Source organism: Pelobates fuscus, chromosome 4 (genome assembly GCF_036172605.1).
Source record: "Pelobates fuscus isolate aPelFus1 chromosome 4, aPelFus1.pri, whole genome shotgun sequence".
Classification (NCBI taxonomy): Eukaryota; Metazoa; Chordata; class Amphibia; order Anura; family Pelobatidae; genus Pelobates; species Pelobates fuscus.
In genome coordinates, this window is record NC_086320.1 from 211,193,430 (window position 1) to 211,219,888 (window position 26,459).

Genomic DNA, 26,459 nt, shown 5'->3' on the forward strand with positions numbered 1-26,459 from the left:
TACTATATATTTTGAATCTATGAAAAAAGCGCACATGACAAAAAAAATGCATTTTTCCAATCACCATATATTTGATCTCTATAATTTATTATATATTTGATGTTTATTGGGATCTTTCGGTTATGTTGAACCTGTCATTAAAGAATTACTTCAAACTTGAAGATAATAATATTAACAACAGAAATGACCAACATTTGCTAATACCTATATAATGTAGATAGTTTTTTTTTTTGCTTGTCATAGCTTAAATCTGATAAACAGATCTCAGAATACTTACTCAGCAAACAGAACGTTGATCAGGTATGCCTAGCATTTTATTTTTGTGAAGTTGGCACCAATGTTAAAATGCAGTCATAGCTAATGGCAAATACACGATTGCAGGAAGCTCTAAAGCTAGCGGTCTCCAGATGTTTTAAAATGACAGCTTCCATGCTTTGTCAGACTAAATGTGTTTTGAAGACATGCAAAGCATCGCGGGAGTTGTAGTTCTACAACATCTGGGGGATCTACCTTTTGGCCTCCCCTGCTCGAAACATTATGGTTAAGTAAGAAGTTACATTAGGAACAATACCTTTCTTAAAGTTGTGTTGCATCTAATAGCTGGATGCAAAATGCAAACTCATATATTTGAAAATACATGCTAAAAGACATGCTAGTGTGATCTAACAGGGCATAAATGGTTTTAATATTGAAGCATAAATGATAGTACAAATGTCAAATTAAATATAGACTTGGTCACCCTAAACTACATAGTTGGGCCCACTAATTATCCTCATTATCTATTAATATATGTGCACAAAGGCATAGCACATTAAAATAATAATAATAACAAAGTATTTAACCAGGAAAGGTACATTCAGATTACTCTTGTTTTCAAGTACGTCCTGGGGCTTTGTGGTCTGTGTGAGAGGACGTTTTATGTTCATGTCACATACAAATTGGATCATATATAAAGTGACTTTATACAGACAAACATCTGTTTCCCATTCACCTTTATAATAGCTTCCTTAAAATGGCTCTATCATAAAAAACATAATAGAATTATATTGTAATCTGTTTGGTGATTTTATTTACATATTGTTCGTCATGAATGCCTAGCAGAATTTTACATTACCACATATTGTGAAAATAAACTATTCATCCCATATATGATTCCAGGATATGCTAAGGGTATAGCAACATCAAAGTTTCATGCTTCTTTCTCAGTATACTTTGTAATATATCCAGTAATCCTTTGCTCTCATCATATTAAAAATGTTTGTAGATTACAAATAGATTTTGAGACATGAGTGTATATTCCTTTCAGTTACACCTGCAACCAAAGGTGGAATTGGATATTTGGTAAACATTATATTTTTCCAGTAACAGGTAATCTTGATTTTTCAAAGTCATCTAACTTACCTAACATGTAGATGCAATTATGCGTAGGTCATAACTGGAAAGAGCTCCTTAAAGTGGTCCGGGAAGAGCTCCTTTAATTATCCCTGTCCCCTTAACCCTGCAATGTAAAACATTGCAGTTTTAGAGAAACTACAACCTTTACATTGAAGGGTTAAGCCTGCCTTTAGTGGTTGTCTATCAGACAGCCACTAGAGGCGCTTCCTGCTGTTTCCTGTTAACTCAGTGGAACAACTCTGGGCGTCCTCATGCTTTGCATGAGGACGTACAGTGTCTTAAAATCCCCCATAGGAAATCATTGATCCGAGAAGAGACAGAATTCATGAATGAATGTACATTTCAATACATTCATAATACCATTTGTTTTTGTTTTACATGTATTTGCTAATGCGATTTATATATATTTGTGATTGTTGCAAGTTTAGTATATTTCCAATCTGTTTTATATTTGAAAGTTGGTATAGTTTGCTGGCGCTCCAAAGTCTCTACAATAAATCTGTATTTAGTATTATATTTCCCTATAAAAATAGAAACTGTGTGTATATTTTTGTAACGTACTGAATAATACTTTTATGATAACTTATTTACACTGCTGGCTTTGAAGTTTCATCCAAATATACAAGATGGGACCTAAAATAAACTTACTTTGGATGATAAGAATCCCCAAAAATTGGCTTCAAATGAAAATAAATGATTATCTGAAAGTTCTGTTTTAGGACCCACTTATATAAACTACCAGTCAGCTTAAATACTGCATGGAAGAATAAGCAAGACCAATAGCGTGCAAGTTTTTTCTTCTACAAATTTCTGGATTTTGGCCCACTGCATGAGTATCTGTTGTTGTTTGTTTAACATATCATCTATGACTAAAAGAATATTCTTATATCAATACTGATAACATAAGTAAACTCACTTCTGGAAAAAAACTGTAAATAGGTAATCCAGTATAGATTGGCATGAAAATGTCTACACATTATGTCAGATCCAATGCATTATGGTGTTCCCATCAACAAGTAGAATGTAAGAGCAACAATGAGTAGAAGACAGAAAGGGGAGGAGAAGGTCTGGTAGGCTGCAGATGGCATGAAGATGTCTTCATATCGGTAAATACTAACTACATTCTCTGAGACCGGAGGCGAGTCAATATCATGACGTGTAATAGAGCCTAAAAAGGGGTTTACAAAAGATAAAAATTAAATTCTGTAAACAGGAGAAAAGTTGCATATTATCAGTAAGTATGGGAAGTCTGATGTCAACTCTATAGCATACACTGAACACATACACTTGTAATCAAAACTATTCAACCCTTATTGAAAATCAGGTTTATTGTCAAAATGTACAGACGTTCAGCTGTTTGCAATTAACAAATCAAACAAAAGTAATTGAAATAGCTCAACACAACAAATGCTTCAAGTGGTTTCCCCAAATTTAACTGAAAATGCAATTTATGACTTCTCCAGTTGCAAAATATTCCTAAATCATTACTGAGGTGTTTTTTTAACAGAAACCAAAGTTAACATAAACAAATACAAAATATATCATACCAAAACAAAGCAGATTGTAAGGTTGAAGATATTTGCCTTCTATTACAATGATGCATGTATTGTACACTGGTAACTAACAGTGCACTGCTCACTCGCTCTCTGCTATCATTCTCATTATTTATTATGAGTAAAGTGCCAACAAACTAAGCAGCACTGTTTAATAGGTGGATGGGACATTCAAGTAAATTCAACAAGATTAGATTTTTATTAAAATGTGATGAAGATTCAGTTCATACTGCAGACCTCTGTCATTAATTTATATTAACATGCTTCAGCAGCGAGAGACTGCAACCAGAATGATAACCACTTTGTGAATGATATCCACTGTTCCCTAGCTGGGATATGTACTGATGCTTACAGCGTACACCTGTTGATCAACTATTAGGTGATGTGTGAAGCAGCAGAGGTACATGCTAATTTTAATGTTTATCAAAAGGACAATATTTTAACTTTATAGTGTCCCTTTAATAGAACCAAGTCACCAGAACAACTACAGCTTATTGAATTTGTTCTGGTGAGTAGAATCATTACCTTCAGGCTTTTTGCTGTAAACACTGTCTTTTCAGAGAAAATGCAGTGTTTACATTACAGCCTAGTGATAACTCCACTAGCCACTCCTCAGATGGCTGTTAGAGATTATTCCTGGGTCATGGCTGCCTAAAATGCATTCAAACATTCAGTGTCTCCTCCCTCTGCATGCAGACACTGAACTTTCTCATAGATATTCATTGATTCAATTCCTCTCTATGAGGAGATGCTGATTGGCCAGGGCTGTGTTTGAATTGTGCTGGCTCTGCCCCTGCTCTGCCTCCTTGTCAGTCTCAGCCAATCCTATAGGGAAGCATTTTGATTGGATCAGGCTACCACTTCTGATGATGTCAGAGGAAGTTCACAGGCAGAGGCAGCAGCTTCAGACTTGAATACAAGCAAGATTTTACTATCTTTAGGGAGGCAAAGGGGGCCAAGGGGGCTAGATAGCGGTTTTAACACTATAGGGTCAGGAATACATGTTTGTGTTCCTGACCCTATAGTGCTCCTTTAAAGAATCGTTAAAGGTTAAAATGAAACTTGTCACTTTCAGCAATAATTATTATTTTCTGGAAAGATATATAAAATATCTTGTTAACGGACAATCCTAGCTGGACCCACAATTTAATGGATTGCATCGGTAATGCATTAAAAAATGAGAGAAGATACGGCTCTCAGCAGAACAGCCAAGATGATTCAAATATAGTATTATATACATCATGTAAACCATACACATCAGATGTCAGCTTCGAATTTTTCTTCTAAAAGCTGTAGACCACGGCAAGACCCAGCTGACAAGAGTTTCCCTCATGGAAACTATGAATGTAGTTATTGGTTATGTGTAAGTCATTTTAAATTTTTGTAACTGCAGCTGCACATATGAGCAGTGACTGTAAGAATTATCCACTTAGAATCTGTAAGGGAGCTTCTCCAGATAGTACAGCTATTGCAGAAAAAAAAAGAAAACTCTGCTAATACAGAGGGATAGTCAAATGAGGAAAGGAAGTGAAGGAAATGAAGTTGCATTTAAAAAATTAAAAAAAAAAAATCTTTATTTAAAGTGAAGCATCCTATCCATCAACATTATATGCATTATTATTATTTATGTTTTTATTAGTATTTATACAGCACCACCCATTCCACAGCTCTTAACTGGGATATTTGGCAGCAAGTAATTGACATACAAAATAATATTGACAGAGGAGAAGGCCATGCTTAAACGAGCTTACAATCTTTGAGGAAGGCGTAAAGAAACATAAGGGGAAGAATAGAGGGACGCAGGGATCAGTGGGTTTGATACCTGTGTCAAATTAAGTTAGTAAAAGTGGTGTATGGAAGAACTAAAGAGTGAAATGAGAAACAGTAAACAGGCCGTTGAAGTGAAGGACTTTTGAAAGGCAATTGCAATGAGAGAAGCGTCACCAAGGAAGGATGAATGCTTTCCTAAAGCGGTGTGTTCTCAGTGACTTCTTAAAGGACTGGAGGTTAGGGTAGAATAGAATGACAGGGGTTAGGGAATTCCATAGGAATGCGCCAGCCTGTGAAAACTGAGAGTTAGCAATGTGGAAACAAGTAGAAAGTTGCTCTGTAAATTGGTGTCACCAGTTCAAATTAATAGCCAATGTAATTATGGGCAAAGAGGTGAGGTGTGGGATTAGCAGTCAGTCAAAAAGATAAGAGTTCTCTACTCTCTTGTTACTTACTGCACTTTTGGACTCTAGACGTACTGCACTATTGGTTGCTTTCTGCTTCTTCTCTGTTTCATATATACGAACTAACACCCTGAGATGTATCCATTCCCATTGAAGAGAATACGCCTTATCAAGTTTCCCTGACTATCTACTGCTACTGTAACGAGACCTCCTAGCCTTTCTAAGACAATTTTATTCGTATTGGCGCAGCCCTACTCCATCTTTTTTGTGTTGTATTTGATCCAGTGAAGGACTTGAGGGATTTCCTTCGCTTGGGTTGCTGCCCATTCTGCATATATTCCATGTTGATTAGCACTGTGTATTCTGTGAGTCAAAAATATAAGCCTGGTGGCAGAATTCAATAAAAACTGAATAGCGGCAGTGTGGTTATTTGGAACACCCTTGAGTAGTCAGTCACAACAGTAAAGTTGGGAAATGATCATCACAAGTGCCTTTGTTGTATACTGAGTTAGAAAGGAGTGAATGCAGGCAATATTTGTTAGTTGAAGGCTAAAGCCTCTGAAGACAGACTGATTGTGAATAAAAAAAGCTCAAATTCTAAAGTCATTCAAAGCAGTGAGCTTGAGGGGTTAGGGTAGTCAGGGAGATATATGGAGGTGGATAGAATTAGTTTTAGAAAATGGGAAGACTTTTTTTTATTTTTTTTTAATTACAGGTCTATACTTCCTGCCAATGTATGCACAAAATGCTACTCCTTTGTTTGCAGGCAGTGTGCAGCTGCATCAAGAAAACCAAGATTTATATATGCAGTGTGAATGAGAAGCTCACAGAAAGGATGAAAGATGCAGAGTTATCTCATCTTGCAACACCAAAGAGGCTGACCATTCCCTTTGCATAACACAAATTAATGATCTAAAATGTCCACTAATGAAGAGAAACTATTCTGCTGCTACAAAACATGGGGTGGGAAATAATTGCGGAGATGTGTGTGCAATGAACTTGGAGTTATTTAATAATACTGAAAGAGATATTAAGTGCAGTATTCCTGCAAAAATGTCTCTAGTCTCTACAGAGCACAAGGACATGTACTACATGAAACTATTGTGACCAGGGCATTAAATAGTACTCAGATTGTTGCACTTGGCAAACAACCGTGATGTACAAACTTGGATGATGATCTATTAGATGTAATATTAAGAAAAAATAAATAGAAACTTAAAGTATTTGGGTAATTTTGATGTAATAATTAGCAGTATAGACACTCAGAATGCCTGCTACCTCCGGTGTTTATGGAATCTAGAACCAAACAACCACTTACCAAAGAATGATTAAAAGTTCCTGATCTGGAGAAAATAATCATCATTCTGCTTTTAGCAACTGTGCTAAAACGAGAAGGGAATCTATGCAAGGGTATACAGAAAGATTATTTGCTGTTTATAGGTGGACCGTTACACCTAGAACACATCCTGGTCAGCATTAAGCAATAGGAAACTACCAGGTATCCGAGGATTAATTGGTTTAACAGTGTCCCCACACAATATTTATAAAAAATACTGAATTGCTTAAAGATAGTGGAAGTAATTCTACTAAATTAACAAACAAAAAAATAACTAAAAGGCAACTGTCATTAATCCAAAGTTCCAAACCTCCAACGTGGAACACTGTCCGTGAGCAGTGGATGCTACACGCAGAGATATAAGTGGGTCTTTGAACTCTTAAGCGTTAAAGTGGGATTCGGAAAATGCCATTTGTCTCACCACCATTGAGAGTAATCTGCTTAAGTTTTTAAATGCTGTGTATGCTGCCATAAAGAATTTACCGTATATACTCGAGTATAAGCCGACCCGAATATAAGCCGAGGCCCCTAATTTTACCCCCAAAAACTGTGAAAACATATTGACTCGAGCAGCTACTGGTAAATTTCTAAATAAAATTAGATCCTAAAAAAAATATATTAATTGAATATTTATTTACAGTGTGTGTATAATGAATGCAGTGTGTGTGTATGAATGCAGTGTGAGTGTATGAATGCAGTGTGTGTGTATGAATGCAGTGTGTGTATGAGTGCAGCGTGTGTATGAGTGCAGCGTGTGTATGAGTGCAGCGTGTGTATGAGTGCAGCGTGTGTGTATGAGTGCAGTGTGTGTGTATGAATGCAGTGTGTGTGTATGAATGCAGTGTGTGTATGAGTGCAGTGTGTGTATGAGTGCAGTGTGTGTGTGTATGAATGCAGTGTGTGTGTATGAATGCAGTGTGTGTGTATGAGTGCAGTGTGTGTGTATGAGTGCAGTGTGTGTATGAATGCAGTGTGTGTGTATGAATGCAGTGTGTGTATACGAGTGCAGTGTGTGTGTACGAGTGCAGTGTGTGTGTATGAATGCAGTGTGTGTATGAGTGCAGGGTGTATGTGCAGAGTGTGTGTGTGTGTGTGTGTGTTGCAGAGCCTTGGTGGGGGGTGGGCAATTTTTTTTTTTTTTTTTTTATTCTTATTATTTTTTATTTAATTCTTATTATTTTTTATTATTATTTATTATTTAATTTAATTATTATTATTTTTTTTATTATTACTATATATTTTTTTCAGCCCCCCTTCCCTGCTTGATACATGGCAGGGAGGGGGGAGGGGGGGCTCTCCTTCCCTGGTGGTCCATCATTGGCAGTTCAGTGGGGGGTGGTCCATCATTGGCAGTTCAATAGTCTGTATTATGGCAATTTACATTGCCATAATACAGACAGGGGCTGTGGGGGCTGTCAGAGCTGTAACTTATCTGTCCTGCAGCTCCTGTCAGCTCCCTCCATCCTGTAAATTGCCATAATACAGACTATTGACTCGAGTATAAGCCGAGTTGGGGTTTTTCAGCACAAAAAATGTGCTGAAAAACTCGGCTTATACTCGAGTATATACGGTATTAATCTCAAGATATTCAGTGTATGTGGATATTGCGGAGTGTAAAGGGAGGCATCACCCCTTTAAGAACACGCTGTCTATGTGTGGAGTGGGATTCACCTCACTACATTTTTGTGCATCTATTTTTTTTTTTTTACAGTCACTTTGAGCACCTTTTTTCCCATTTTCTTGTTTAACCCCTTAAGGACACATGACATGTGTGACATGTCATGATTACCTTTTATTCCAGAAGTTTGGTCCTTAAGGGGTTAACGTCATATTACCCTATTTTGGGAAAAGTGAAATAGGCTGAAAGCTAGTCCAGAAAAGCTATCTTATATGTGAGTAAGATTCTTATCAATCCTCCCTCACATGGTGTATTAAATATACTACAATATATGCTGGTTTCTCTTTTCTTCTATATGCATACAAAATGAGGAATCATTCACAGAGGAAGGTTTTGCATTAAAAAGGAGGGCCATCTTTAACCCCTTAAGGACCAAACGTCTGGAATAAAAGGGAATCATGACATGTCACACATGTCATGTGTCCTTAAGGGGTTAAGGAGATGTATTCCTAATGCTACGATGTTCCCTTACATATGTAGGTGCTCCCCCTGCATGGGTTTAAAAGGTACATTTTTTCAAGAGGGATGATCTTGCAAAACACTGCACCACTCAAATGCTCTCTAGCAGAGTAATCTGCGCCATAACCGAGTTTAACTTGGTTACAGCTAGAGAAACGTCGCTAGTAGCTGTTTGCCTTGAGATGTGGTCTGGGTGCCTATAAAGTCCCTTTAAGATTGCCGAACCGAACCGAATTGCCGAATTTCGAAGTGTCGAAGTACTTCGGATTTCTGAAAAGTGGCAAAACAGGAGAGGGTTGGGGTAGGGTTAGTGGTTGGGGTAGAGGTAGGGTTAGGTTTAGGGTTAGAGTTAAGGGTTAGGGTAGGGTAAGGGGTAGTGGTTGGAGTAGGGTTAGGGTAGGGTAACCCTAACCCTACCTCTAAACCTACCCCTAAACTACACCTAAACCAACCCTAACCCTACCCCTATCCCCAACCCTACCCCTAACCGAAGTCCTGAAGACCTGAAGTTCCGAAGTCCCAAAGTGTCCAAGTCCCAAAGTCCCAAAGTGTCAAAGTCCCAAAGTCCCAAAGTGCCGAAGAACACTTGTCTGTGTGCTTTCTTTGTACACAGAAATAACCATGTAAGAGGGACATAATTTATTACAATATTACTAAAGTGAGACTTGTCAAGAATTCTGGTGAATTAAAAAATAATTTTAACATTTAGCTCAAAATAGCTCAATTTTACTTTGTATTCTGATCTAAGGTGACTTTAACCCTCAATGGTTATTCATTAAAGTGAGAATGGCTTAAAGGAACACTGTAGGGTCAGGAACACAAACATGTATTCCTGACCCTAAAGTGTTAAAACCACAATCTAGCCCCCATGGGCCCCTCATGTCTCCATAAATATAGCAAAATGTTACTTGTATTCAAGATTGAAGCTCCGCATGATGTTTGCCTCAGAAAAACAAGCAGTCTGCTGACATCATCAGAAGTGGTGGCCTGATCCAATCAAAATGCGTCACCATATAATTGGCTGAGACTGACAAGGAGGCAGATCAGGGGCAGAGCCAGCACAATTCAAACACAGCCCTGGTCAATCAGCATCTCCTCATAAAGATGAATTGAATCAATGAATCTCTATGAGGAAAGTTCAGTGTCTGCATGCAGAAGGAGGAGATACTGAATGTTTGGATGCATTTTAGGCCTGAAGATAAAAAGCCTGAAGATAATAAATCTACCCACCAGAACAAATTCAATAAGCTGTAGTTGTTCTGATGACTATAGTGTCCCTTTAATTCAAAGTAAATTCAAAAGTAAGGGCAAAGTTACCAAACTGAACACAGACTTTCGCAAACTGCTATACTGGCCTAAAATGTTAAATTTGAGCGGTTTTATATGCAGCAAATGTTCTTATATAAGTAATATAAATTAAAAAGGAAAATCTGGGGACATTTTTAAGACTGCATTAGGTGATATTTCCATTCTACATTTAAACATATCATCATAGACTGTTGTTGAAAATATGGCTATTTTTTCCCCCTCATATAATTGTAGTCTGACACAAATACTGCCACAGGTTATTCATAGTGCTGTACATTAGCTCTTACCTTGAATAGCTGGACCCCATGCAAATAAAAAGTACCAGCTCAAGTGCAAATCCACAATAGTGTCCTCTCTGGGTACATACACAGGACGTTTAAATCTGCAAGTTACACGGTTGTTTTCAAAAATCCCTTCCTCATCCCTGGCTGGATTCCTCTGAATCTCTTTAGCCCATTGGCCAACATTATAGAAGTGCTGAATCCGAACCCTTCCATTGTCATCATGCACACAGGCCATGACATCATCCCCTCCCTGAAAAGACAACAAATCAGTAACATACTAAATGCCAATACAGTACTCTCATAGTCTCCTCTCTCAGCCTCATTCTGCCTATTTCACACTTTACATAGAAGTTAATGTATGCTATAGAAGCCATTTGTCAAATAGGATTCATTAAAATAAATACATATTTTATTCTGAAAGATGCTATGGATTATGTAATTAAGTGAGGGAATCATATATTGCATGTTAATGAAATAGAATTACTATACATTTTGAGACGAATCAGATAGACTAAGGACAATATCAAGTACAAAATTCCTCTACGTTTACCATTTTCTTATCGGAGGAGAAGCCAACAGCTACCCAGCCATCTGTGTCAGCACTCAGCTCAAATTCCACATCTGCACCTATTCTTCGATAACTCAGAAAATAATCACATGTTTCTGCATTACATCCAGGTTTGCCATATCTGAAATATAATTGCACAAAGACTGATGTAAACAAGTTGCATCTCAGTGAGCAATCATCAAACACATTTTAAATTGTTAATAAAGACTTCATCTCAATTAAGTAGTCTAGGTCTCCTGCCACTAGAGGCACATCTACTGCAACGAGAAAGTTTGACTTGGTTATGTGACGTTTGATGTCAATGAGGAAGCTGAACGTCATAAAATGCAGCTTTCTATCCCAGGTAGCACCAAGTTTATCTTGGCACTAGAAAACGGTAAGTAAAATATATGAATAATATAAATATTATATTTTGCAGTACACTGATAGGTGTATTTTCCCACCATTTACTTCACAGATCAAGTGAGAAAAAGTAACCAATAGAGGGAAAAGAGGAGAAGCAGGAATTCTATATATATTACAGCTGGAATCCAAATTGTTCAACCACCATTGAAAATCTGGTTTACTGTCAAAATGTACAAACTTTCAGCAATTTGCAATGAACAAATCAAACAAAAGACAGGGATACAGGGTGTGCCAAAGGGTAAGAGGTAGAGGTGAAATTAGACAATATAATATAAATATATATAGTCACAGGCAAAGAAGGAGAATGAATAAAAGAAGATAAATAGAGCCTAGAAAAACATTTAAAAAAAAAAGGTACACAAAGGAAATGTTCCTAAGTGCCGACGTTGGCTCGTCATTCCCCCTTCACGCCCACTTTCTCTTTTCTCCTCTATTTAACGTTTTAGTATTCGTTTTTTTATTTATGTTAATATTATTTGCTTTTATAGGTTAATATATCATATACTATACAGTTTATTTTATTTTAACAATAGCATTTTGGTCACAATCGCGACCATGTGACTAAGACGTCATTTACCCGCCAAATTCTAAATTATCATGTTTACACCATATAAAAGACTGTGATTTCCAGTTATATGTTTGATAATCACTTGAAAAAGCTGTATTTTGGGAGAAACGTGTTGTGGATGGGTTTTACTATGTATTAATAAAGGTTCATTGGCTACTTTATTCTGGTAGTGTGCCATACACCTTTTTCTTTGCTTTTATTATTTTTATTACCTGGCATCCTGTTTTTACTTCTCCAGTGAGGATCTCACCAAGAAAACCAGGTGGGGTTTATACCATCTACACTAAATATACAGAGCAGAGCGGGAGCAACTTGTGGGGAAGTTCCCACATTTGAAGAAACTTGAAGGACTTTAAACCCCTTAAGGACCAAACTTCTGGAATAAAAGGGAATCATGACATGTCACACATGTCATGTGTCCTTAAAGGGGTAAGCATGCATGGGATAGGCATAAGGCTATTATAAAATAAGGTCAGGGGTTCTTATCTGCCTTTCCATTCTATGTTTGATTTTATAATTTTTTCTTCTTTGCCCGTGATTGTCATATCTATATATTGTCTAATTTGACCTCTATCTCTAACCCTTTGGTGCACCCTTTATCCCTGTCTTTTTGCCATTATTTAAAGGTTTCTGGAGAGAATTTCCCATTTTAGGTGTGCTGCCTTCTACCCTGTTGTTATTTAGCGCTGCCCCATTTCCCCTCTTTTTTTTTTTTTACCAAAAGCAATTGAAATAGCTCAACAAAATGAAAGCTTCAAATGGTTTCCTCAAATCAACTGAAAATGCAACTTATAATGAGTTCACCAAACTCAACATTATTCAACCCCTTAATGGCAAGCATGTTTAGTACTTAGTAGATCACTCTTTTGCTCTTATGACCTGCAACAAAGAAGATGCACAGTCAGGTACCAGCTTCTGGCATCATTCCTGAGGAATTGCTCATGAGCAATGTCCTCCAGCTCAGTAATATTCTTGGGTTTGCGTGCTGCAACTGCTGCCTTCAAATCCCACCAGAGATTTTCAAATCAAATGTGGCTCAAATCAAGTAACTGTCATGGCCACTGTAGAAATTTCCAGGACTACTTTTGCAACTTAGCCTTAGTGGAATTTGAGTATACTTGGGATCATTGTCTTGTTGAAAGGTCCAATGACCCACAAGTTCCAGCTTCCTCACAGACGGCATTATGCTTTCTCCTAGGATTTACTGATACTTCAGTGAAGCCATCTGGCCTTCCACACGCTGCAGGTTTCCAGTGTCAGAGAATGCAGAGCAGCCACAGAGCATCACTGAGCCACTACCATGCTTAACTATAGGCAGAGTGTTCTTCTCAGCATATGCTTCATTCTTCTTTCCCCAGACATACTGTTTGTCCATTGGGCCAAAAAGTTCTAGTTTTGTTTCAACAGAATCATAATACTTCTGTGGCTGATTTATATGATTTTGAGAATATTGGAGCTGACTTCTTGTGCTTTTGGGTCCGAAGTGTTGTATGTCTGGCATGGAAACCTTTTGCGTTTAGTACATGCCTTATTGTGTTCACTGAAACTTCAGTACCTGTTGCCACCAAGTCTTGCTGCAGGTCTTTTGCAGTCACTCAAGGGTTTTTCACAACCTGCCTTCTCAGAAATCTCACTGCAGCCAATGATAGGTTCCTTTTTCTACCCCATGCAGATAGTGTAACCACTGTTCCTTCAACTTTGAACTTGTGATCTACGCTTTCAGTGTTGTCTCTATGCACATTCAGTGCCTTCACTATCTTTTGTTATCCTGTTCCTTGTTTGTGAAGGGCGATGATCTCTTCTCTTCTCATTCTTTTGCGTTAGCCATATTTTTAACATTGTAGTCAAACGTGACACTAAACAAACCCCTAGCTAGTTCAGGTATTTCAAGTGTTCTAGCTCAAGTACACCTGGTGCAACTAATGAAGTCCTTAAGACAACACATCTTTTGCATATTTGTTCTGTTAGGAGGGATTCTATTCTGGGGGTTGAATAATTGTTGAATAATTTTGAGACTGGAGAAGTCATTATAAGAGGATATTTCAGTTGAATTTGGGGAAAACACTTGAAGCAGTCGTTATTTTGGTTAGATCTGTACATATTATATATAAAAATATTATGTTTTTCTTTACTGATCCTACTTTTTCCCCTCTATTGATATCTTCTCATTTGATCTGTGAATAAAATCGACATTTAGTGGCTGTGCCATAGCCATCAAACATTTTTTCCCCAATTAGTCATTTTTTTTACTGTTGGTGCCATGGGCGGAGCTCCAAATACGGAATTAAACGAAAATGGTCAGCCATCGCACTAGTCATTTTCTTAGCTATATGTCTGCATGGTAATTCGGAGATATGGAATTTGGACTAACAGCCGATCGACTAAATTCAAATTGCAATTTGACTGAAATTTAATGCACAAGTCTAAATTTGCCCATCACTTTACACTGTAGAGTGACTGTGCTGAAGTTGCACTGGCTCTGCACTTCTTCTTCAGGGCTGTCTTGGCACGGACTCTGCAAGAGGCAGAGTTATATTCTATCCTCTACAAATCAACACCAATGGAGGTCAACTTACCTGAAGAAGGAAATGCAGAGCCACAGCTTATCCTGCTTGGCCACTCTATAGGCACAGGGAGGGACACTATGTGTGAAGGGGGAAGCCCAGGGCTCTTGGTGGGGACCCCAAACTGACATCCTGCCTAGCCCCAGGTTGATTTTGATCACACTCTACATTGAGGAACGTTCTACTTAACCACAGGTAAATGAATCAGGATGGCTTCAGGTATTCTCTAAACAAGTTGTCTATTACTATGTAGTAACTATTAGGCTAAGTTAACAGTTGTAGGGTGAGTTCATTGTAATATATTTTCTTTGTATAACTTTTTAAAATAAAGATAACATAAATAAAGATAACATAGAACCAAAGCAATAAGATAATATTACACAATATAAAAATGGATACAATTGCAAGGCTACATAAGGTAAGGGGAAAAGAAAGATTGAGAGAGAAATTCTGATGAAAAGAGTTGAAGATACACATCCAGTTAAAGACCTGAACAGGAGGGGAGAGACAGCTATAGTATAGCTAGCACCTCATAGAGGGTCCTTAATCTCATCAGAGGTAGTGATCAGTAACCATTTTTTATGTGGAAACTACTTATAAACCATATAAAACCACATAAAATATGGTGTTTTGAGATAAGCCAGAGGCAAAGTGTGTTATAGGCAACCAGACCACTTCAGCTCCTTGAAGTAGTCTGGGCGCAATGTCCCTATTGCACTTAGTGTTGCAATGTAAAATATTGCAGTTCCAGAGATACTTCCAGGTGCTTCCTGGATCCTAAATGCTTTCCTATAAGGAGGCTGCGCATGCGCATTAGCGCCCCCATCGAAGGAAGTTGGAGGATGCGGAGCCGCAACCCAGTGCCAATGGACGTCAGCACTGGCATTAAATAAGTAAATAAAGTTTTTTAAACTCTTTATTTATCACCCAGGGTGGGGGTGCGAGGGAGGGGAAAGGCAGAGGGAGGCATAGTGCCAGGAATACAGCTTGGCACTATAGTATCCTATAATTATTCCACTGCCTACACATTCTATGTGTGCATTTAAAACAAATCACTGTAATAGTGGCTTCTGAAAAATCTTATGGGAATTCAACTAAAACCTCCAGGAAGCATTGCATATCTTAACTATTCCTGCATAGCACAGCAACACAAGTGTGAAGTGAGAAATTAATTCTGAAACATTTCAGAAAAACACCTTTGCTTTTCAATCTAATTCACTTAGAAAAAAAATCATGAGAGATACTCTTTATGCGTTATTTATAGAAATCATCTCTACATGGCAGCTCTATAGCCAAGAGGTAGAGAAGAAAATCACAAATCAAAATGCATACCTAGCTTATACTTACCTAAAGCATCCCTTTGTTTTGCCACAATCATCTATGCGTATTCTTGCAAATGGGTCTACTGGAGGAGCTGTAGGGAAAGGGTAACCTGAAAAAGAAAGAGTATACATTTATGCTGGGACATATCAGCCAACAAATATTTATAATTCCCAGGGTTACTTACTAAAGTGAAAAATGTCAGAAATTCCTAGTGAATTTCCCTTTTAAGGCCAAAGTAGGTGAACTGGAAGCATCGCTCATTTGGACAAATTTTCTGGTTTTGCAATTTGACCTTAAATTCAATTAGAATTCCCAACAATTCTCACTTCAGTGACTAACCCTAAGAGTACCACCTAGTACTGAAAGTATCACCAACTTTTGATTCCTTAGACTCATACAAAGAGACTACTATTGCAGATCTCCCAACATTTCAAATGAGCAAACAGCAGCATTTTTATTTATGTAATTTTGAACAAGAACAACGTTATTTACATAGAATGATTTCTTAATAGATTTCTTGCATTTTAAAGACACATTACTGTGAGCATTAGATTACATTCCTCTGGATTGTGAGCTTATTTGAGCAGAGTCCGCATCTGGCTATTGTTCATGTAACATTTTGTAATTGTCTCATGTATTGTTAAATTTCCCCATTTATAATATTGTAAAGCACTGCGAAATAAGTTTTATTAATGCTAATAATGAGAATAATAATGTTAATATAATCATATTGATGTAAAATTCTGTAATGCACTCAAACACTAATACAGTGAGGGAAAAAAGTATTTGATCCCCCGCTGATTTCTAAGGTTTGCCCAGTGACAAAGAAATGATCAGTCTATAATTTTAATGGTAGGTGTATTTTAACAGTGAGAGACAGAATAACAATGATAACATGATTTGCATGTCAATGAGTGAAATAAGTATTTGACCTCTTTCCACCTAGTACTTTGTGGCAAAACCCTTGTTGGCAATCACAGAGGTCAGACATTTCTTGCAGTTGGCCACCAGGTTTGCACACATCTCAGGAGTTATTTTGTCCCACTCCTCTTTGCAGATCCTCTCCAAGTCATTAAGGTTTCGAGGCTGACGTTTGGCAACTCTAACCTTCAGCTCCTTCCACAGATTGTCTTGTAGCCCATTCCAGCCTTGTGTAGGTCTACAATCTTGTCCCTGACATCCTTGGACAGCTCTTGGACATGGTGGAGAGTTTGGAATCTGATTGATTGCTTCTGTGGACAGGTGTCTTTTATACAGGTAACGAACTGAGATTAGGAGCACTCCCTTTAAGAGAGTGCTCCTAATGTCAGCTTGTTACCTGTATAAAAGACACCTGGGAGCCATAAATCTTGCTGATTGTTAGGGGATCAAATACTTATTTCACTCATTGACATGCAAATCACTGTTAAAATACACCTACTATTAAAATTATAGACTGATCATTTCTTTGTCAGTGGACAAACGTTCACAATCAGCAGGGGATCAAATACTTTTTCCCTCACTGTATGGCGTTAATAAAAAAAAAAAAAAAAAAAAAGGGACATTAAGGATAGAAAAGAGGGACAGAGGGACTTGGGCCCAAAATTGGGGCCGTCCCTCCTAAATCAGTGGCTATATTATGTGGATGAAATTAGGATTAACATTCCGCAATTTAAAGGACCACAAAAGGCACCCTGACTGCATAGTTTTTTTACTCTAGATTTAACTCTGCAGTGTAAAACATGTTACATATGGCAAGCTATGGCAATATTTGCATTGCAGGGCTAAATGAACCTCTAGTAATTGTCTTAGTGACAGCCACCAGAGGGTACTTGCAATGTGAGAACCAAGTCATACTCAGTTCACACACGTCACCTCCTCTGAATGCTTCTCGAAGAGAGCATTCAATTTGAGGATTGCAGCGCTTGCTGTGCATGCACTTCTAGTCCCCAGTGCTTCTCTATGAGGAGCACTGGATTGAACAAGATAACAAAAAAGTAATGCCTGCCAGAAGACGTCGCTAGAGGAGGAGCAGGTGACTGCACAGCGGGAGTTCCAGTGCTAGATAAAACATTTGTTTTCTTTTTTTAAACTTATTTGGGGGGCTGAATCTAAATAGTGAGGAGACACTATAGTGTAGAGCAGGCAATCGCTGCTCCTGCCCTTGACCTGTATCTAGCCAGCCTGGTCCCCACAGATCCCTAGGGAAGCAATGCACAATGAGAAATATAAACAGAACTGCAGAAGAAGCCTCCCCTTTTACAAATAATACAAATAACCCCCACACACAGTTCCAACAAACACAACACCACTAACAATTCACTTACACATGCAGAAGCCCACAAGCTGACTTTCACATGTAATACTACAAGCAGACACACCACATATACACCCCACTGGACAGACAATGTGACATGTCATCCACACACACAATTCCATATACAGCCCACATTCATAGGTATCATACACAATACCACAAACTACTTATGAACATATACGATATAACAGTCCACATACACACTTTTACAACAGTACAAAGCAACTGTAGCACTCACAAATAACACAATCAGAATATGGCAGCATACACATTTCAATTAAAAAAAATAGTACCAGCACGCCAATGGACTTCAAGATAGTATATTACTAAAGGTTTGCCTTCGTCTGGTATATATATATATATATATATATATATATATATATATATACAGCCAGGTCCATAAATATTGGGACATCGACACAATTCTAATCTTTTTGGCTCTATACACCAACACAATGGGTTTGAAATGAAATGAACAAGATGTGCTTTAACTGCAGACTTTCAGCTTTAATTTCAGGGTATTTACATCCAAATCAGGTGAACGGTATAGGAATTACAACAGTTTGTATATGTGCCTCCCACTTTTCAAGGGACCAAAAGTAATGGGACAATTGGCTGCTCAGCTGTTCCATGGCCAGGTGTGTGTTATTCCCTCATTATCCCATTTACAAGGAGCAGATAAAAGGTCTAGAGTTAATTTCAAGTGTGCTATTTGCATTTGGAATCTGTTGCTGTCAACTCTCAATATGAGATCCAAAGAGCTGTCACTATCAGTGAAGCAAGCCATCATTAGGCTGAAAAACAAAACAAACCCATCAGAGAGATAGCAAAAACATTAGGTGTGGCCAAATTAACTGTTTGGACCTTAAAAAGAAAGAACACACCGGTGAGCTCAGCAACACCAAAAGACCCGGAAGACCACGGAAAACAACTGTGGTGGATGACCGAAGAATACTTTCCCTGGTGAAGAAAACACCCTTCACAACAGTTGGCCAGATCAAGAACACTCTCCAGGAGGTAGGTGTATGTGTGTCAAAGTCAACAATCAAGAGAAGACTTCACCAGAGTGAATACAGAGGGTTTACCACAAGATGTAAACCATTGGTGAGCCTCAAAAACAGGAAGGCCAGATTAGAGTTTGCCAAACAACATCTAAAAAAGCCTTCACAGTTCTGGAACAACATCCTATGGACAGATGAGACCAAGATCAACTTGTACCAGAGTGATGGGAAGAGAAGAGTATGGAGAAGGAAAGGAACTGCGCATGATCCAAAGCATACCACCTCATCAGTGAAGCATGGTGGTGGTAGTGTAATGGCGTGGGCATGTATGGCTGCCAATGGAACTGGTTCTCTTGTATTTATTGATGATGTGACTGCTGACAAAAGCAGCAGGATGAATTCTGAAGTGTTTAGGGCAATATTATCTGCTCATATTCAGCCAAATGCTTCAGAACTCATTGGACGGCGCTTCACAGTGCAGAGGACAATGACCCAAAGCATACTGCAAAAGCAACCAAAGAGTTTTTTAAGGGAAAGAAGTGGAATGTTATGCAATGGCCAAGTCAATCACCTGACCTGAATCCGATTGAGCATGCATTTCACTTGATGAAGATAAAACTGAAGGGAAAATGCCCAAAGAACAAGCAGGAACTGAAGACAGTTGCAGTAGAGGCCTGGCAGAGCATCACCAGGGATGAAACCCAGCGTCTGGTGATGTCTATGCGTTCCAGACTTCAGGCTGTAATTGACTGCAAAGGATTTGCAACCATGTATTAAAAAGTGAAAGTTTGATTTATGACTGTTAATCTGTCCCATTACTTTTGGTCCCTTAAAAAGTGGGAGGCACATATACAAACTGTTGTAATTCCTACACTGTTCACCTGATTTGGATGTAAATACCCTCAAATTAAAGCTGAAAGTCTGCAGTTAAAGCACACCTTGTTTGTTTCATTTCAAACCCATTGTGTTGGTGTATAGAGCCAAAAAGATTAGAATTGTGTCGATGTCCCAATATTTATGGACCTGACTGTACACACACTGTATATATATTTCACTTTAAAACATTACTCTGCATTTTCTACGTTTGTATTTGCGTACCTCATTTATCAATCGCTAGTCAGCAGAGCTCTGAACTAATGGTTCACTGATACTGGCCTCACATACAACGAACATACTGCGATTTAAGAACATTCCTGTATTTTGAATGGATAATATCCATGCCTGGACATTCAGAACACATTGTATGGAGTCCTTTTCAAGGTGAAAGTGCAGGCATGAAAGTTGTGGTCTTGCCTTTTAAACAGACAGGTGTCAAATTTGCACACTATTCTGCTGCCTAAATATGTGGGCAAACATGTTCCTGATTCACAATCTGTAAAAGAAACATGCCTTTTGCAGCCAATGAAAATAGAGACATGCCTTCTGTAGTGTAAGGAATGCATAAGGATTGCACACAGCACAGACTGCACTGCAGAGACAAGGATAGAGCCCATATGTGCTCCTCTCCCTCCCTATAATGCAAGTAATAAATCATCCAGCACCTGTCAACCAAACTCCCTACCCACTGTTATCCACTTCCTGCCAGCCAACATCAATGCCCATTGTTAACCCCTTCCCTACCAGCTAACCTCACTACCCACTGTTAACCTCTTCCCTGCCAGCCAACCTCAATACCCAATCTTAACCCCTCCCCTGTCAGTCTGTCAGCCAACCACCTTACCCACTATAAAAGTATTTATAGTATTTAGTAGTTGTAAATGTATTTGTTATATATCGTGTAATGTTAATAACAGTTATTGATCAGTCAGTAGTATTTGTGATAATGGAAAGATTTCGGTGAGAAAAATTTTCCTGACCTTCTTCTGAGAGGTATCGCAAGTCATAAAACTCAGATGCAAATGTGCCATAGGAATCCTGGTGCTTTTCATCTAGTGCTGAATCACTCTGGTCTGTGCGGCTTCCCCGGGCACTTTCATCTGCAGGGCTTGCAGTTGTGATCCCAAAAATGAATAGGCCAGCTCCAAAACTCAGGCACCACAGAATCATGGCACTAAACTAAAGAAACAAAAATGAAGGGGAGATTTATGGCATACAAGTTAAAGTAGGTTTCAGAAAATGTTGCTTTCTAAAAACTTGCAAAATTTCAGAGCCATTTAATTAAACACCAACAGAACATAAGACATTCATTGAGAATGGGCAAAAGTTTTATAGATTACCCTATAGATCGGGGTGGGCAATCTTCGGCCCTCCAGATGTTTTGGACTACATCTCCCATAATGCTCTTAGGGTGATAATGCTAGTAAAGCATCAAGGGAGATGTAGTCCATAACATCTGAAGGGCAGAAGATTGCCCGCCCCTGCTATTGATGATTCCCTTTTAGGAGGTCTCACACATGATTTAGCTCACTTGGGCTCCAACAGTTAGAATACCCAGCTGGTCTAACTAATTTGTGTAGTTCAGAACAGAAGTGATAGACAGTGTCCAGAGTTCAAGTCTGGGAACTATGCCAGATTCTTTCTTAGAGGATCTGATATAAACAAATGTTGTGTCGCTTGTAAAATGGACAGAGTACATTTGAAGATTTTTGGTTTAATGTCAAGAGAAGACAATAAAAATCATAGATATTGATACCCCACAGCCCCCCTTACATGATTACTATTTTCCCACAGTACCAGTCCATCTCAGCCTTCATCTTACGCTAAACTGTCGCGGCTAAGTGCAGACTTAGGATAGAGGGTGGGGTTAATGTTGAGAAAAGAATGGAGAGTGGGTTCCCACAGCACCTGCCTCTATCATTATTATTTTGTTATGCCCACTGTGCCATTTCCTAGAATGTTAATCCATCCAATCACGTACCCAACAGTTACCTCCAGCCGTTCAACTTTATCTTACTGCCATAACACACTAATTACCCATGTCTCCCAGTGTCTGTGTCCCCATGTCACTAGGATACTAGGGGACACTGAGAGACATGGGAACACTGAGACACTAGGGTACACTGGGAGACATGGGGACACTGAGACACTGAGAGACATTGGGACACTGAGACACCGAGAGACATGAGGACACAGACACTGGGAGACTGGGGGACACTGCGAGACTAGGGGACACTGTAAGATATGGGAACACTGAGACACTAGGGGACACCGAGAGACATGGGGACACTGGGAGACTAGGGAACACTGGGAGACATGGGGACACTGTGTCTCAGTTTCCCAATGTCTCAGTGTCTCCCAGCATCCCTAAGTCTCTCAGCGTTCCCATGGTTTACAGTGTCTCCATGTCTCACAGTGCCCCCCTAGTATTCCAGTGTCCCCTAGTATCTCAGTGTCCCCCAAGTCTCCCAGTTTCCCCAAGTCTCCACATGTCTCCCCTATCTCTAACTTACCTAAACTGTAGGCTGTCTCTGCAGGTTGGAAGCTGCTGTCTGGATTCTCTCTGCTGTGTAGCTGCTCCCCTGCGTATCAGTGACTAGTGAGACGCAGGGATATGCTGTAACTTCCTATCCCTTCCTTTCTCCACACACAGCGACCCCTATTGACCGGTGATGGTATTGCAGAGTAATCTCTATTTATACTGTCAAAAATACATGCATTTGTATTGCCGGTATAACTGCAATACCAGCACGGCCAGGTGTGACGGACCGTCCGTCAATCGATGCTCCTAGTGCCCATCGCAGACTCCATGAACCACCGTAGCTTGGTTGGGGTCTCGCCATCTCCTTCCCACCCTGGTCCAACCTCTGGATCCAGGACCGTGTGGGAAGGACCTCTCCTCCAGGAGAGTATAGCTTTATAGCTGAAGAGAGCTCTTACAAGAGCTAGCAGTGATATAGCAGTTATAGCTGTTCCCTACAACACGAGACAAGGCTGCGAGTTGAGGGTAAGAAGGTCTGGTTTATTGAGCACAAAGGCATTTCTTTTATATACATTTTCAGGCCAGAGGCACACCCCCTGGACCTAATGGAACACAGGGACAAAAGGGACACAAACCAATAGGAACAATAATTTTCACAGTAACACTCCCACATACAGTCAGCAATCCCTCCCCTCTGCCTGTGATATAATTAAAGGAACACTATAGTCACCTAAATTACTTTAGCTAAATAAAGCAGTTTTAGTGTATAGATCATTCCCCTGCAATTTCACTGCTCAATTCACTGTCACTTAGGAGTTAAATCACTTTGTTTCTGTTTATGCAGCCCTAGCCACACCTCCCCTGGCTATGATTGACAGAGCCTGCATGAAAAAAAAATGGTTTCACTTTCAAACAGATGTAATTTACCTTTAATAATTCTATCTCAACCTCTAAATTGAACTTTAATCACACACAGGAGGCTCTTGCAGGGTCTAGCAAGCTATTAACATAGCAGGGGATAAGAAAATCTTAATTAAACAGAACTTGCAATAAAGAAAGCCTTAATAGGGCTCTCTTTACAGGAAGTGTTTATGGAAGGCTGTGCAAGTCACATGCAGGGAGGTGTGACTAGGGTTAAGAAACAAAGGGATTTAACTCCTAAATGGCAGAGGATTGCGCATTGAGGCTGCTAGGGCATGTTCTATACACCAAAACTGCTTCATTAAGCTAAAGTTGTTCAGGTGACTATAGTGTCCCTTTAAGCTAGCTAATGGAATAACTTAATTATCCACAGGCAGAAAATATAAATTTTTACCCAAAGTTCAGAAACACCCAAAACTCAAACATATCACAAATTATACATCTCTGGATAGCTTTGATCTGGGCGAACAACATATCCAAAAATCACCCAGATCGGAGCAGGGGTTCAAAAGTTCCATGGAAGTCTCTTTTGACCGTCCGCAAGCATGATTTCATGCCCGAAACACTTCCAGAGAATTTGGCTGTGCGACCGGTCTATTTTCCATACTAAATTCTGTTTTAAAGAGCGAACGGGGGCCGTTCGTGCAAATAGAAAAGTTAAAGTGGTGTTCAAATTGTCGAACGCCGTCCGACTCACGTCAAAGTTAAAGTTCAGCTGTGTTCGTGCCGTCACGTGTCCGATTTGAGTTCCATGAACTCGACGACCAAACACAGCTGAACGCGTTCGACTGAATTAAAATGGCACTTAAAAGTGCCACTTCGAAAGTGCAAATCCTTTCCAATCGTTTTTTAAAGGGGCAGAAACAGTGCTTTAGAATCCAATATGCACAAATAGAGTTTATAAAAGGCAATACACCCCAGGGGCCATAGTCACAGGGCAAGAGGCTGGCAAGCAGGCCTCTCCAAAACCCAGTGGTGAAGTGCAATTTGTCACACCAGGAAGCCTCAAATACCGGCTGTGCCGGTAAAATACCGGTCAGGTGGCAACCCTAAGAGTAGTGTGTAAAAAAAATAAAATAATTATAATTAGTTGTTGTTTTTTTTTTTTTAATCACTGGGCCTATTCCATGGGTATGGGCATGGAGCTGCAGCTCCATCCGGCCCTGTGGGCAGTGACAATCAAAAAGACACTTCATGCATTTGCTCATTCTGATCCTCTATCCTTGTACATCCATGCATTCATAAACACATACCAGAAAGGGATCCTTACCCCATTAAAACATTTTGTGTCTCTCCATTCACCAATCACCCCATGTGTGCCTCTCCTTACTTCCCTCAACCCCTTGTGTTTCTCCTTACACCAACTAACACCTTCTTTGTCTCTTATTTCCTTCTCACCGGATTTTGAATATTTACAGTGTGTGAATGCAAGGTTCTGTATTTTGTAGTCGAAAATGGTATGAATTCAAGTGTCTTTTTACGTGTCTGTATATTTGAATGCAGGTGTGCAAATGTATGTAGTGTATGTATGTTAATATAAGGGTGTATTTTTGTGGTGTGTCAATGTACATGTAAACACAATAATGTATTTGTAGGTGTGTGTAAATGCAAACATGTTATTCAATTTGCGCAAATGCAGTGTACGTGATTGTGTGCAAATACAACAGTATATAAGTACAGAATGTGTAAATGCAGGTGTGTGTGCAGATTTGTGTTTAGAAGGCTAGTCAGTGAGTGTGTGAGTGATGGTGTTTGTTTGTTTGTAAGACAAGTCAAACAGTGTTAGTCCCAAAAGTGAGAATTGTCACGAATTCGAAGAGAATTGCAGTAGGAGGTGCAGACAACACCCTCCCTGGACCCTCCATCTGGTCTGGCTAGTGAAGAAGATGATTGATTTTCCTACCAGTCAGTTAGTGTTACAGCTTCTCTTTGCTGGCATTCTATTAGTGCCTTCCCTATATAGGCTGGACTTTTAATCTTCACTGTGGTCTTGGCCCTTGGCATCGCAGGCTACTGCCCATTTCTCCAGTTTGCCCCGGATGACTGGCCCAGGCTTGTGTACAATCATCTTCTTCACTATATATATATATATATATATATATATATATATAGTGTATATATATACTCAAATACACTCTTGCAAATAACATATACTCTAGCATACATGTACTGACCCACCACACAAATACTCATCACATGCATCGATTCTGCACACAAATTTGCCCCTGCATTCAAATACACTCATAAACACATCTCCTCATTCAAACATGCACTGGCTCTCCACACAAATACACTCCTGCATTCTCATACTTACTGACCATAAGCAAAAACTAAAAAAATACCCTGCCCCCCTGATATGATCACACAAACACATATTTACACATGCATTTACTCTCCAAACTAATTTACATTGCTACATTAAAATACCTAATTCAATTCAATTTAATGAAATGATCAAAGCCACTTTGTTCAAGATGTAAGATCAGGAAGAAATAAACACCTGAGAAACCCTGGGTAACCGATAATGCTTAACATAAATATGTTTTCATTGTAATTAAGAGAATACAGATTAAAAAAAAAGAGCAAAAAAAAAAAGCGTTCATTTCACAAAGCCTTTCCATTTTCTCTCTATAGCTTTAATTGCAGTTATTATGCAAAAACAATATTAATAACCCCCCTCTAGTGTACTTTGAGATGCTAGCTCTAAATTAATGTGAACCCCCTATCAGGCCAAAGATTAATGCAATGAGATAAGGATTCGTCTTCCATTAGAATCCCATGTCTCCCATCACATCACTGGCACGCTGGCTCTAGCTGTGAGCGGTGATGATGCTGAAACAGCTCTCGCATCCTCATCGCATAGCATCGTACCTGCTATGTTTCACACAGCCCATGCCCTCACTACCTGTACCGAGCAGACCAGCTCTCTCTCTGGGGGCCAGGCAGGATCCCTTCTCGGTGTTTGGATTTAGCCAGGCATTACACACACAACCCGTTTTCTTTCTTGAAGGCCCGCACACCGACCAGCCTTCCCAGTGTGCTCTGCTAAAGGCAAACTCTTAAAGGGGCCGCGCCACTGATGATTTCTTAAAAGGGCAATGTGTGTCTGACAGCGTTGCAGGATAGAAATACTGAGTGTTTCCTAGTCGAAATGATTAACATCACAACGATCACATAGAAATGTGAAGCCTGGAGAACATCTTTTGAGAGATTCCAAGTTCCTACTTGTAGCAATTTCCTTCACACATACACATTGACATAGCACATT

The 26,459-nt window shown here is 39.2% G+C and overlaps 1 protein-coding gene across 1 annotated transcript; it reads right to left on the minus strand.

Moving 5' to 3' along the window:
• Positions 1-242: 242 nt before the first annotated feature.
• FRRS1L (ferric chelate reductase 1 like) lies at positions 243-26,223 on the minus strand. The gene is made up of 6 exons (XM_063451880.1): positions 26,097-26,223; positions 20,769-20,967; positions 15,640-15,724; positions 10,738-10,876; positions 10,191-10,437; positions 243-2,563 (listed from the first exon to the last, which is right to left on the minus strand). Exons 2-6 carry the CDS (start codon positions 20,956-20,958, stop codon positions 2,391-2,393), a joined length of 834 nt encoding a protein of 277 aa, XP_063307950.1. The 5' UTR covers positions 20,959-20,967; positions 26,097-26,223; the 3' UTR covers positions 243-2,390.
• Between the last annotated feature and the right edge of the window lie 236 nt (positions 26,224-26,459).